Raw genomic sequence first — 13,426 nt, 5'->3', positions numbered from 1 at the left:
CTCCTTCAGTCTGAGCTCACTTTACAACAGAAGTGTAGCTAACACCCCATTTTTACTTTCTTTATCCTACAAATGTTCTGCTGAGGACTGAAAAGAAAAGGTGGGATTATAGGGGGGCATAGGTGAGGGGCAGCCCGATCTTTATTTTGAAGTTTAACATTTTCTAAAATACGAAGAATAAGCTTTCTCAATGACACATATAGGACATGATCAGAATTTTAAGCAAGCATTCAGTACACTGAAGTCAATAGAGCTCCCTGAAGTTATCAAGATAACTATTTAAATCATTGCAGGAACAGCCTGGTTCTTTTAGGTTATAACAACCCTATGCAGTTTACATGAATTTACAGCAACATTTAGTTGCTTGTACACTGGACTGTCTGCAAATGCTTTGAGGAGTGAATTTGTTTTCCAAGAGGCCATCAGCAGAACTTAGTTGAAAAGGGACAGTCAAATAAAAAGGCTTTTTTGACAGGCTGCTTCTAAACTGGAGTTTGATCACAGAAAAAGCCTGAACTTCTCAGGCAGGCATCTGTCCCTTACAGAAGATAATCTAACCATAGCTACTACTAAGAACACTGATCTTCTAGTTCAAAAGACAGGAACTGACTGCTTCCTGAGCTTCACAGATTCAAATAAGGGAAGAGGATCCTGTACAGTCCCCACTGCACTACAGCACTGTACAATTTGTCAGTGAAGGGAAGAGGGCAGGCTGCTGCAATTCCCTTTGTGAATCCAGAGCTGGAAACGACCAGCTGTGAGCTGAGCCTTAGGAGCTGCCACAGTATTTCCTCTTTGCCCATTCCACTGGCAACCTACAATGTGTTAGCTTACACTGTCCTTAGGCCACCCAACAAGGCAAGCTTGAGTCAGGAGGAGCTCAGGGCAGATTTTGGAGCATGTGAGAACAGAAACCTTGAAACCTAGTTTTGTTAACAGCAAGAAAAACCCCACACAACCCAAAAAACTCTACACACCCATTTTTTTTACCCTCATGCAGAAAGCTTTGCCGCTTCTTTTCTACCAATTTTGGCTTGTTGACATTAGCAACAAAAACACTGAGTTTCTACAGATCACATAAAATCATGTCTCATTCAGGACTTACTGTATGCTGGGTTTTGCAGAGCTGACATTTGTATTCAAAGGTGGAGAACTGGCAATATTTCCCTGTTTCACAGTCTTCATCGATGATACACTCCTGAAGAAAAGGATAAAAGCGTAATTTGCCACTGTGTGACTGAAATCTGTATCTCTTCTTGAAATACCAGAAGCTCTTGATTGATTCTATTTCTTACTTGGGAACCAAGAAAAAAAGCTTCAATTCTTCATACAGCCACAGCTCTGTGACAGACCAGTGTTATCTCCCTGGCTTATCTAAATACTCTGGCCTCAAACTGTTAGCTGGCTTCACTTCTTGTATACACATTAATACCAGCAACCTCAAGAGAAAAAATTATCTAGTTCTGCAGGCTTTTTGTGCTTTTGTTGTTTGGACTTTTTTTCCTCTTTTTTTGGATGGGGGGGCATTGAAGTCACTTGTATTAAATCTGTTGTGTTTGAGTACAGTTGTGATTTATTACTTGTTGGTTGTTTTTTTCAGATGGGGGACAAGACTGAAGGAAAGAGGCTACACTACTGCAGCCACAGCAGCCAGGAGGATCTTTATGCTCTGTGGGAGACCCTTCTGCACGAAGTTTCTTGATCTCAGGCCAGGTAGCTTTAAGCTGTCCTCCCTCCTCTTCCCCAGCATGCTTGACTTCACTAAACCAGCAAGGACCTCCCTAAGGGAGAAGGGGAATGTGTTTCCTTTTGCTTTTAACTGTTCCTCTGCTCCCCTTTCAAGGGGCACAGGAATTCTTCTCAGGCAATCTTTGCAGTGCCTGAGTATTTTTGTCAGCAGTTATTTCTACGCTGAAAAATGCAGTTCGTCCTTCTGCAGGACTGGTAACGTTCAGCATCCCTGGGGCTTCGTGGTAGCAGCAGCACTACTGCACAGCCAGTATTTCTGGGAGGCATGGATGTAACACCCCATTGGATTTCCTTTTCTCAGCTGGTGGCATCTCTCATGTACCTGTCACCATAGCCCATCACCTGCAAGCTCACCGCTGCAAATGTCTAAATACCTACATGTGTAAATTTTAAATCCTTCCTTGATTCAAATATGGCAAAATATGCAGGAGCAGATTCTCAGCTGGCATCTCCCTGCTCTCAGTGGAGGTAATTTACATTGAGTAACATAAGATTGACAAGTACTAAAGAGCCCCAAACATCCCAGGGAAAAACAGCCCCACATTCCCCAGTGCATCAGCCTTTGCTACCCAGCCTGGACTCCAGGATAGGCCTCAAGCCAGCAAAGGTGCCTGAACACATCTGGCTTTTCAAACCTGGGATCATTTCATGGCCTGAACAAAAGTGTTGATGGGAGAGGGACACCTGAGTCTGAATCTGAATCACAAACTCGGGCTGAAGCTTCCTCACCCAGAGATCCTACGAGCATTGTGGAAGAGACAGCTCCCCTTTCATTCCTGCTGCATGGGATGAATGCATAACCTGGTCAGGAATTCTTCCCAGAACACAGCTCTGCAGGGATGGCAGTGAGGAAATACAGAGAGTAAAGTGCATATGTCTGTGTACCCCTCATGTGTCTGGTTCACAGGGAGGGCCTGTTTTCTCTTCCCATTTAAAGGTTACCTCCTCAAAATCGTGTGATTAACCCTGTTCTCTAAAATGTTTTCTTGTTTTTTCAGACTGGAAACAATCTAGTCAATAGAAACACAAATTATAGCACCGTTCTAAGTCACTTGTACTCCATCATTGCTTGGTACCATCCATCATAAGGCTGATGTTATCTTTTTGCTATTAGTCAAAAGAAAGGAAAGGAAGGGATAAGAAAAAAGGGAAAAGAGAAAAAGGGAAAGAGAAGGAAATGACACAAAAATCCCTGAATTCTCTGAAGTAACCACTTGACTGTTCTTTGGCAGATATTCATCTCACTTGCTGGAGCAGATCAACTGTCATCTGTGTAACCTTTATGGAAAGTTTCCACTAAGCTTTTTATTTTCTTCAGATCTTTCCAGATTAAACCTTATGTAGTCTTCTTGCCCTTGACTCTGTGTGAGTCAAGGCTGCTCTGCACGAGCAGCAATGGCTTGTCTAAATTACCCATTTTGGCCACCTTAGAGGTTTTCAAGCAGTTTGATTACCCAGAACATAGAACAGAAGCCAAACACAGCCTAGGGTCTGATTATTTTCAAGTCAGTGGCTGGATATTCAGGTTATGTTTATAATTCAGAAGAAGCCACTTTAGCTATTTTAAGAAATTAGTATCACCGGATCTATTCTGCTATAAATTATCATAATGTTTTCAACTTCATTATTCCAGTACTGCCTGTGTTCTGCCCTTTTTTTTTTTTGCTTTTCTGTTGCTACATAATCAGTTGGATCAAAATCCAAATATCCAAATGTTATATAGTATGTTGGAGGTTTTGTGGTTCCAAGTGAGCAGTCAGAGACTTCTCTTCAGCAGCCACGCTCTTTTTGGCCACTTCTCTGTTTGTAGCTTTGTCAGCTTCTGTTATGAATCCCTCTGTATAAACCACACTCAGAATAGACTATATACTGTTTCATTCCTGTTCCATCCACTTTCAGGCAAACAGCCAGGTCTCACTGGAGTCAGTTTTTCCAACTGTCCCTCTCCACAAAGGAGAAATCTTGCCACAATTGTTTTTGAGCTCATGGAATAACTCTCTCCTAGCTCTAAAACCACCTAACACCAAAGTTGCAGTTCTCCAGTCACTGACTTCTCCTAGCTAATGAGTCCCACACCAAAAAACTTCTTTTCCCTCACTTACTGAATTGTATCCCACCAGTTCAGACTTCCAGTTTTATGAGGGTTTCCAGCTGGGGAAAAATCCCTTCATGGTTTTCTTTGCTGGTGTGGAAAATCTTCTTTTCATATGCTCTCTGTGAAATTTTGTGCCACACTTCAAATTGACTTCCTTCACCCAAGTATTATAATCCATAGTCAGTACAGAACTCAGTAATTCTTACTTGCAGATATGTAGCCATGTATCTTTTTTTAATAATTTATTTTTATTTATTTAATCAGGCTACAGACCCTTTATAATCCTCTGCTTGAGACACAACAGCTGCTGGACAAGGAGCAAATCTGAACATCTTCATCAGTTACAACAGATCCTGAACAATCCATTTTTTCCTGGGATTCTGCAAACTAAGGTATTTCTCAGAATATTTTGTCATTGCAGGAACAACTGCATAAACAGAGGAGAGAGGGTGCTGGCTTCTGACATGCAGCAGAGCATACAAGTTGAGCAGATAGCTCAGACAAAGACAGAATTAGCTACACTGATAATGGTGTACATGTCTCTGAAATCCATTTCAGTGTTATACCAGTTAATGCTGCAGCAAAGGAATATACCCTTTGAGAAGTGCTAAAGAATAATACAGAGTGAAAGCAGGATTGTCTATTTATTACTGGGTGTACTAGGACCCATAAACAACAGAGGCCAGGACAGAGAATACCATGCTATGTACCTGTAAGGACATTCTCAGCATCCTCTGGACTCATAATACTGTGCTCTGCAGTGAATATCCTGCAACACCTGGAAGCAATTTGGGGCTTAGGATCTGTTCCAGAACCAACAGGGGAAAAAAACCCACCCAACAAAATACTGAAACTTATGGAAAAGGTTCCTTGTGTTATAAGACTTGCTAAAACAACTGCTGCTGAAAGAAACTTCAGGTTTCTTGTCTCTGGCAGATTATGCCAGGCTATCATTTGCTTTCCTAAAGAATGATTAGTGTCCACATTTGAGAATAAAAGAGTGACTGATGTTAGTGACAGTCAAGTATGGCAGGACCACAGCTCCAAGGAAAAGGAAACAGATGGTGCAGGACTGTACAGGTCAGAACTGGTGGGACAAGTTTTGACACCAGTGCTTCCTTTTGGGCTTTATGTTCACATATACATGGAAAGGCACAGAAGAAAAAAAGTCTTCTTTTAGTGTGATGTGTCAGTCTTCATTCTCAAGGCCCCAGGATTCCCTTGGCCTGAAGGTACTACAGGCTATTTTGGCAGACTGTACTGACTGGTGGAGCATAGCCCACTGTGGTGTGGACCACATCATCCTTAGAGCACATAAGGATAAAGAAGGAGAAACAGAGTTAACCTACTTTCACACAGAAACCCACTTTCTTTGGCAGTTTCTGTACCTCACTATGGCAGTAGTTTTAATACTTGTTTTTGCTGGTCTGTACTGAAATCATGCTCATTTTGCTTTACTCTTTTCCCCCTTAATCCTTAATTAAAATCTTAAGAGTAGACTAGAAAATATTCCAGTCTGTTCTAGGACTGTCTGACTTTCAAAATGTCATAATTTATTTTAATTTCAAAACGGACATTTCATTTGTCTATTCCCTCTCCCTACTCACACTCACCCTACCTCCACATTCTCAAAAAGTCCTCCTTCAAAGATAATTTTAAACAAAACTCCCTCTTCACTAGTCATATCTTCAGCTAATATTTGCCTGTCAGGGAAAGGCAAATGACTGTCTGGAACAAGCGGAATTTCCTTCTGGGCTCTTTACACTTTAGCTTAGAACCCAAGAAAGCAGAGAAAGTTGCTGTTCATAACTTTATACACAACTTTTCAGTGGTGATTAACCCATCTATGAAAGGCAGAGGGAGGGCATCCTATATATAGGATGGAACAGAAAATGCCCCTGTGGGTGAGGGGCAGCTGTAGTGGAGACCGAGCAGCAGTTCTCTGCCAAGGTCACTGCTCTGATATGAGAACAGTAAGTGGGATTCAAGCAGAAGAACCCCTTTTCCCCTTGGAAATGCATGGAAGCACCTCTCACAGTCTACAAAAGCTTCTCTGAACAAAGAGACCCCTTAAAAGCTCCTGACACAAAGCGATTCCCCTTTCAAAAACCTTGTAACTCAAATAAAACTCCACAAACAGCAGCCACAGGTCCTTCCCAAGCAGTGCCAGAGCTCACCCAGCTGTACCAGGGAGACAATAATTTCAGCCATATCTGAAGTGCTTTTAGCAAAACCACTGTTCGTGTTGGAACTGACATTTCTCAGCAATTGGCACTTCTAAGACTTAACATTTACTTGTGTGTTTACATATCCCCTTCTAGGTTTTGTTTTAATTTCTATAAGTTGCTGGTCTCCATTATTGCAGCAGATGGCAAAAACTGCTGAGTAGCAAGGAAAAAAAAAAAGGCATAAAACCTGTTTTATATCTTACACACATTAGAAAAATGGCAGAATTACACAGAATGGAATATTGTTTTATGGAAACTACTACGTTAATATGAATTGCAGTAGCACTCCAGTCCCTAATCTCTTACTTGTCTAGACAGGGCACATAATGCATTTATCTTTAATGAGATATGAATTAATTTGCCTTGAAATACCTCAAAACCTCTGTAATACTTTCCAGCAGCGCAAACCTCGTACTGCTGTCCTGCCAAGCACACAGAACTCATAAAACTTAGAACTACTGTTGAAAAAAGACATACTAAAAAGAGCAGACATGAGTTGCAAACTATGGCATGGGTCACATCCCAGTGCTATGTGGGAAAGTCAGGTATCTGGGTGGCTGTTTGACCAGAATGTCACTTCTGAGCTCAAAAGTAATAAATAGGAAAACACAAGTGACTCCCTTGGTTTTGTCTTTAACTTCTCCATAGAGCTAATCTCACCTGACTCCTCTTCCTCTGTTTCCCATAAACATTTTGATTGGAAAAACTTTATTTCTGGCTCTCCACATGATGCAATATAAATGGATGCAAAAGATGTCTGTGTGACATAACTGAAGGAGTGCCTTTAGGCACTCAAGCTTGGCTTTAGCCAAAAGCAACACTGCTATGTTAGCCTTAACATGCTGTCAAAAAGCCAAGGGAATTAATTGGGGCAGGCTGTGGTCACCCAATAAACTGCTCCCCACCACAGCTAGCACAAGAACTGCATCCCTTTCTACTCCATCTGTTTATTCTCACCAGACATAAAGTGATCCTGTCACTGACCAGACTCCTCTGCAGTCAGCCTTCAATATCAAAAAAGCAATAAATAAAATGCCATCTTATCCAAAGCTTCAAGGAACTGAGACTCCAATGAAAGAAGAAAACAGAAAATCAAAAAAAAAAAAAAAGGTTCCTGACAAATGCTCAGAATAATGAGGAAAATGGTGCCTAGATGCTCTATCAGATCATGTTCTGTTCATGCATGGTCAAAATCTCTGTAAGTCATAATAGTTTCATAGCAGGTCACTCTGTAGAAGCACTCATTTAATTTTCTTTCCTCACCCCATATTTTTCCCAGAAATAATGACCTGGGATCATTAATAAAGATTCTGGCAGGACTACAGTTTCTGTAAATGCTCCTGTTTAGGAAACACAGTGCCAAGTACTTATTTCAATTTATTTTGCAATGGTATCAGAGAAGGCACACTAGAAGAACAGTTCAAATTTGGTAGAAAACCTCCACAAATTGTAATTTGACAAGTAATTATCTCAGTCTGGAAACTAAGAACTTACATATATAAAGGGCTATATATCAGAGTGACTGTCTGCAATATCAGAAGTCATGTCTCATCCTACACATTTGCTTTAGAGCAGACAGACAGTTTATAACACGGAATTTCTCTTTTTTTCTCCTACTTGTCAGATGTACCAAAGGCAGAGCAGGATGATAGAAATTCTGACAATAATATCTTCCTTTGGGCCTTCTGGAAACTTGGTGCCAAGCTATACACTCAGCCCATAATTTTTTAAATACATGGAGACTATAATCATCTCTATCCATAACTGGAGAAGGAACATTCTAAAGTTGCACCATGTGAGATGCAAACCTAATAGCCACGTGCTCCATGTTTTATTGTTCCATGCTTTTCATGTAGTGTGAGATGATCAAGTGAGGTCAGAATACCGATGCATGTTTATAAACAAAGTTTTCCTAGTGATATTGAAACTAACTGTCTTACCAAAGAAAAGCATCTGCCCATGGATCTGTTATTTGGAGAACAACAATTCTTCAGCCTTTGATAACCAGAAGATGTGTCTAAACACTGGTGGTCTAAAAGCCCTTGGGTTTTATTCTAAATGCCTTGAGATCCAGTAACAGTTATGGAACCACTGCTCTCAAAGCTCCAAAGTGCCATTATTTGTAAGTAGCCAGTAATCAGACAAAGATACAGCTTTCATGTAATGATGTTTCCCCGGGGGCTGAATTTCAATGCAGGCGGCTCTTTCCTCTGCAATTGGCAGCTACAAAGTCTCCATGATTCACCACTGAACTATGTAAATTTTGTAAATTTGTAAAACCAAAGCAACACAGAGTAGCTGTACGCAGCAAGGATGTGAAACAGCTGTGCAAAAAGGAAAACGTTTGAAAACAAGAATTCTGTACTTAATAGCTGCTTGCTAAATTAAGAGTAGCACATTGTAAAACACCAACCTGCGCCCTATCCATCCCTCACAGAACTTATTTCAAGCCCTGAATCTTGTGTGCTTTATCCTTATATGCTTTTTGGGGGAGTTTACAGTTTCAACAGACTTATTAACTATGTTTAAGGTGCCAGCCAAAGGTAATAATACTGGAACAGAAATACACGGGTAAGGATTCACCTACAATGGATTTTGCCTATGGTGGAGTTGACAGTGTAGGAGACTGCTGTTACTGTAGAGGAAATGCAATAATTTTCTTTTCCATGAGCTGTAGGTGGAAGAAGAAGGTGTTTAAAGTACATCAATAGAGACTTTCAAATAAGCATGGAAAAGCATTGGAATAAATGATCTCCAGCACTTGAAGATTTTGAGAACAGGACATTAATGTCTGCCTAAGGATGGAGTCGGCATCTGGTCACAGGTGTTGACTCTGAAGCTTCTTCAAGGCCTCCTCTTTGGGGCATTTGTTGGGATTACAAAAGAGCCATCTTCTTTTTTGCCTTAATTTAATTTTCCATCTGAAATCATGTCTCTAGAGGATATCAACAACATGAGATGATGACTATTCATGAATATTTATTCCACTTCCTGAACAAACTCCAATGAGGAAGAAATGAAAAAGGGTCTTCAGCACACTCTTTATGTCATTCCAAAAGGGACACAAGAATAGGAATGTATTACCAATTTTTGCTACATATGAAGTCCAAGACAAACACCTACTGGGGGGCCAGAACTTTCCTTCACTGACAGCTAAGAAACATCTTGGACACAGAAGAACCACTAAGGTTCCCCTCTGCCTGACACCATGATGTCAGTCTCTCTACATGCCTTAAGATGCTTCTCCCTCCCCCTGGACTTTCTAAGGGAAGAAGTTTGAGGGATTCCTCATGCGATATAAATGCACTAACAGGCTCTGAGTCATTTCCAGACAGAATAACAAGTAAACAGATCCAAAATTCCCACCCCACCCTGTATATTTTTTTAACAATTATTCTCTATTACAATATATTACTAACTGGAAGGGAGAAGTGGGCTTGTTACTAAGGTAAGAATTGGGACAGGTAGAATAGTTGGGGGAGGGTTCTCTTCATAAGCTGCCGTGGTGAACAACCATGATTTGGCAGCTGGTGCATTCACCAGTGTGGTATTCCTCAGTGCTATCACAGTGACTCAGTCCCTCCAAGGGCCAGGCAGAAGGTGCCAAAATGCTGTCTGTGAATCAGAGAGGAGGAAGGACAAAGATAAGACTTACTCAGCTGACAGAGAAATACATTTCTCAAGGAAACACATTTGAAGCCACCACTCTACTGTGCTTTTTTCCCCCCCTTACATTTGCTTAGCCCTTGATGAAACAGGACTAAACAAAAACAGGTTTCCATTCACCCCTTTCCTTCAATTTTCACAGTTTACCTGAGTAAATCATAGTACAAAACACTATCAAGCTGGACTGTTGGCATCTCACACATCTTCCTGACTATAAACAATTGTACAGAATGGATCACACTCATTCTCTCTCCTCCTACTCACTGGTAAAAAAAACCAGCATCATTCTTCTGATTTTGTTGAATCTACCCTTCCTGAAGCCCAGGCAAAGGTTGGAGAAGATGTAGGCTCATCATATATGGAATGATGTGTTACTGGGCCAATCACCCAGCCATTGCAAACTGGTACCACTCTGCCACTGTATGACAATACAGATGTAACCAGCTGCAGATTCAACCCATTCATCTGTGTCCTTGGTATCTCAACCATTCTAAGATTATAACAGATGCAAATAAATATAAAAAGACAAAATATTTATGCTTTACATCTAGTACCATAGCCTGTATTTCCTAAAGCCTTTGATACTCTCGTTACCCTACCAGCGAAGGCGTACTATTTAATGAGATAACATGGTTTCAGCCAAAATCTCAAACAAGCAGCTCCTGGAGCCAATGGCTTAAGCCATGTAACCAAAATCAGTGGAAAAAAATTCTCTTTTGCCTTAAAGCTTTTCTTCTCATGATTAATTTGCTACATGTGTCTGATAAGGGGAAAGACAGTCCATACTATGATCTCTTAACAGATGTCAGTAGATCACAGAATTGTCACCAGCCCACATAAAAGATTCACTCTCCTGACTGTATCTGTTACCTTACAGAGAAGACAAAAAAACCCCACATTTCATTTCTCTTATAATAAATAGGTAGGTCTTGCAGAGGCAGAAAGTAAAAATATTCATGGTGATTTGTTTTTAAATCTCCCTACAACTTGGACATGATCTGTAAAAGACAACCTTGGATCCCTAAACTCAGTATGTTACCTGTGAGAAGCCTGAACTAAAACCAGGGAAAAGGTGTACAACCACCCTTTGACTTACACTGCTCCCTTACCATGGCTTGTTGACAGAGGAGTTGCAGCAACCAATATCCAAACATGGGAGAAGCAGGAAGCTGAACCTGATGCTCACCTCCCCACACATGAAAAGGTGTCAGACAAGCCAGAATTTATTCCCACAACCAACAAGAATGCTGTAAGCTTTAGAAGTGGTGCATGGCTCTCAGACAGACTCTGATGAAGCACTGGGTGGGCACTGACTCTCTAAGAGAAAGTGTGTTTTGTAGCCTCCTGGAGAACTTACAGGTTGTGCTTTCACTAATAACTGGCACCTGGAACAAGGAATCAATCCTAGGCACTCTCACTGTGCTACAGTAATAGCTTGGTTTGGGTGAGGAGTAATTTATCACAAGAAAATCTTTCTCTCTTCAGTATTTAGCTACTCAAAGGATAATAGTCCAGACAGATAAAAACGGTGAGGCAGTTCTTCAGTCAACTTGATTTTGCATAAAAATATTATTTTTCTTTGGGGTTTAACTGGAATAGAAGGGTCACATTATAGCACACGAGGATCTGGCAAATTTTATAACAATTCCAAACACAGGCATAGATTTGAATTTCTAATGAAGACTGTTGCTTTCAGAATATCTATTAGTACTGCACAGTTTTGTTTCCCTAACTTGACAGAAAAAAAACCAACTTACACTAAGCTAGACCAATAGGAAATATGAAAGAAATCCTAGTCACTCTTTTAATGTTCTTTTTTTATTACTAACAAAGTAAATTTACTAAAGCATTTGAATTACTTCAGACTCTCACTGATGCAAATGAGAGCAGGATTTGATACCTTTAATCAGGAGTAACCCCTTTGCCGTTGCATCAGTTATTTGCCTGGAAATCTAAGCCCTTATTTAAGACCAAAAAAAAAAACCGTGATACTGATCTGTGTTCTCTGACCTTTGCTTGTTGTGTTTTCAGCCAGAACACCTGCCTGGTTTGCCTCACCTCTCAGCAAAAGGTACCTTGTTTCTCTTCACTCTGATAAGGTCTAGCAGCTGTTTCCACCTGCTTGTTTGTTCAGGGTCACCAAGCACCGAGAGCTGAGTCCGTGGAAACTGCAGTCTCATTTTTCTCCACTTCATGGTCATTGCACCACTATAACACTGCAAAACCCTCTTATGCTGGTACACACTGTCCACTCCTGGTTCTCTGTGTGGATCCATAACTTTCTACACAGCATTCTCTAAGAGAAAATAAGCCAACTCAGAATGGAATAAGTTAAGTAAACGAAGACGTGGACACTGAGGTGTCTGTTATACAGCTGGCAACTAGAGAGGTTTCCCACCTTCTCCCTCAGAGAAGTTTCCTCATGCAGGATCAGAGGTGACACCTGTTTTTCAAACTCCTTATTGCTCCTTAGGTCTTTCCATTCACTGAGGCTAACATTCAGATTTTTTTGGCCGTAGTCCAGCGAACATCAGATGACTGTCAAAAATGTTGGGTTTAGATACATTGTGACTGACAATAAGGCCATCTTATCATCCATGAGCTAAATTAAATTCCTTAAGAGCTTTTGCATCCCTAGGAAGCATTTGCTGCTTATGAAGTTACATATGAAGACTCAGCACACACTCCATCCCACCTTTCATACAAGAAGGACATGTCCCTCTCTACAAGAAGATTCAGAAATACCTGAAAGTATTCCATATTAATAAGAGCAGCTCAAAATACTAATTGAACAATTCTTCTCATCTTTGGCTAAATCCTCATTCACTCTGCACCTTTCCCCACATCATCTTCTACTCTAACAAACACAAGCTACTTTTCCTCAAGAGCTACTGCACTTGCCCCTCAGCTTCACAGTCTACACTGCCAAGACTCAAAACTGGAAAGAAAAGGGGGGAAAAAAAGGAGTGCTAGTGGAATGTTGAGAATGTCTAACCCTGCCTCTCTGAGGAGCCCTGGTTCTCCAAAAGAAGCCAGGGGATGGATTTGATTGTGTCAAAACAAGACATGGGTACTCAGGCCACTCAGAATGCTCTTCCACTGACTCAGTTTGCATGGCTACTTCATATCTTTTCCAGTGGAGGAAGTGTAGATTATGGACACATTGCTAGCATCAGGTTAGCAAACTTGAAACATGAGAAGGGCAAAACACACACCACACTGCCTGGTAGAGGTTGTGTAAGAGGCTGAAAGAACCGAGGGTAGATGTGCTAGTGAAATGCAGTAATTTTCATGTATGGAAAGATTAAATTAAAAAAAAGCCTATTAGTTTGTCTACAGGAGTTAGGGACCTGATGGGAACCTTGCCTACACCTCCAAGAGGTGTTCTGTTTTAAACTGCAAGCTGCGACTGGCAAACACTTGAGACTTAACTGCTTTAAAATGATGTGACAAAAGACACTGCAACAGCATGCAGATGGGTATTCTGCTTACAGAAGGCTAGTGAAACTAGGGTTCACTTTTTAACTGATTGACACCATAAGCTCTTCATACTTTTCTTTTTTTCAGAAAGCTTTATCCCATGTTACAACTTTGATAATCTATTTGAGTTACTGCACAGTATATAGTATATAGTTTATACAGTGATGCAGCTCATTCAGATCTCTCAATTCTCCCCTGGAGCATTAGC

At 40.8% G+C, this 13,426-nt stretch overlaps 1 protein-coding gene across 1 annotated transcript in view; it reads right to left on the bottom strand.

Annotated features, from left to right (window-relative positions):
- The window catches only part of DKK3 (dickkopf WNT signaling pathway inhibitor 3), a 30,215-nt gene that overhangs the window by 8,230 nt on the left and 8,559 nt on the right, over positions 1-13,426 (bottom strand). Inside the window, exon 4 of the mRNA XM_027651169.1 lies at positions 1,106-1,198. Within this exon, the coding sequence (XP_027506970.1) occupies positions 1,106-1,198 (93 nt within the window). The remainder of the gene's footprint in view (positions 1-1,105; positions 1,199-13,426) is intronic.

This window comes from Corapipo altera, unplaced genomic scaffold (genome assembly GCF_003945725.1).
Source record: "Corapipo altera isolate COAL_440 unplaced genomic scaffold, ASM394572v1 78, whole genome shotgun sequence".
Classification (NCBI taxonomy): Eukaryota; Metazoa; Chordata; class Aves; order Passeriformes; family Pipridae; genus Corapipo; species Corapipo altera.
The sequence above is the reverse complement of the archived record's forward strand: the minus strand, read 5'-3'. Positions and strand labels throughout refer to the sequence as shown.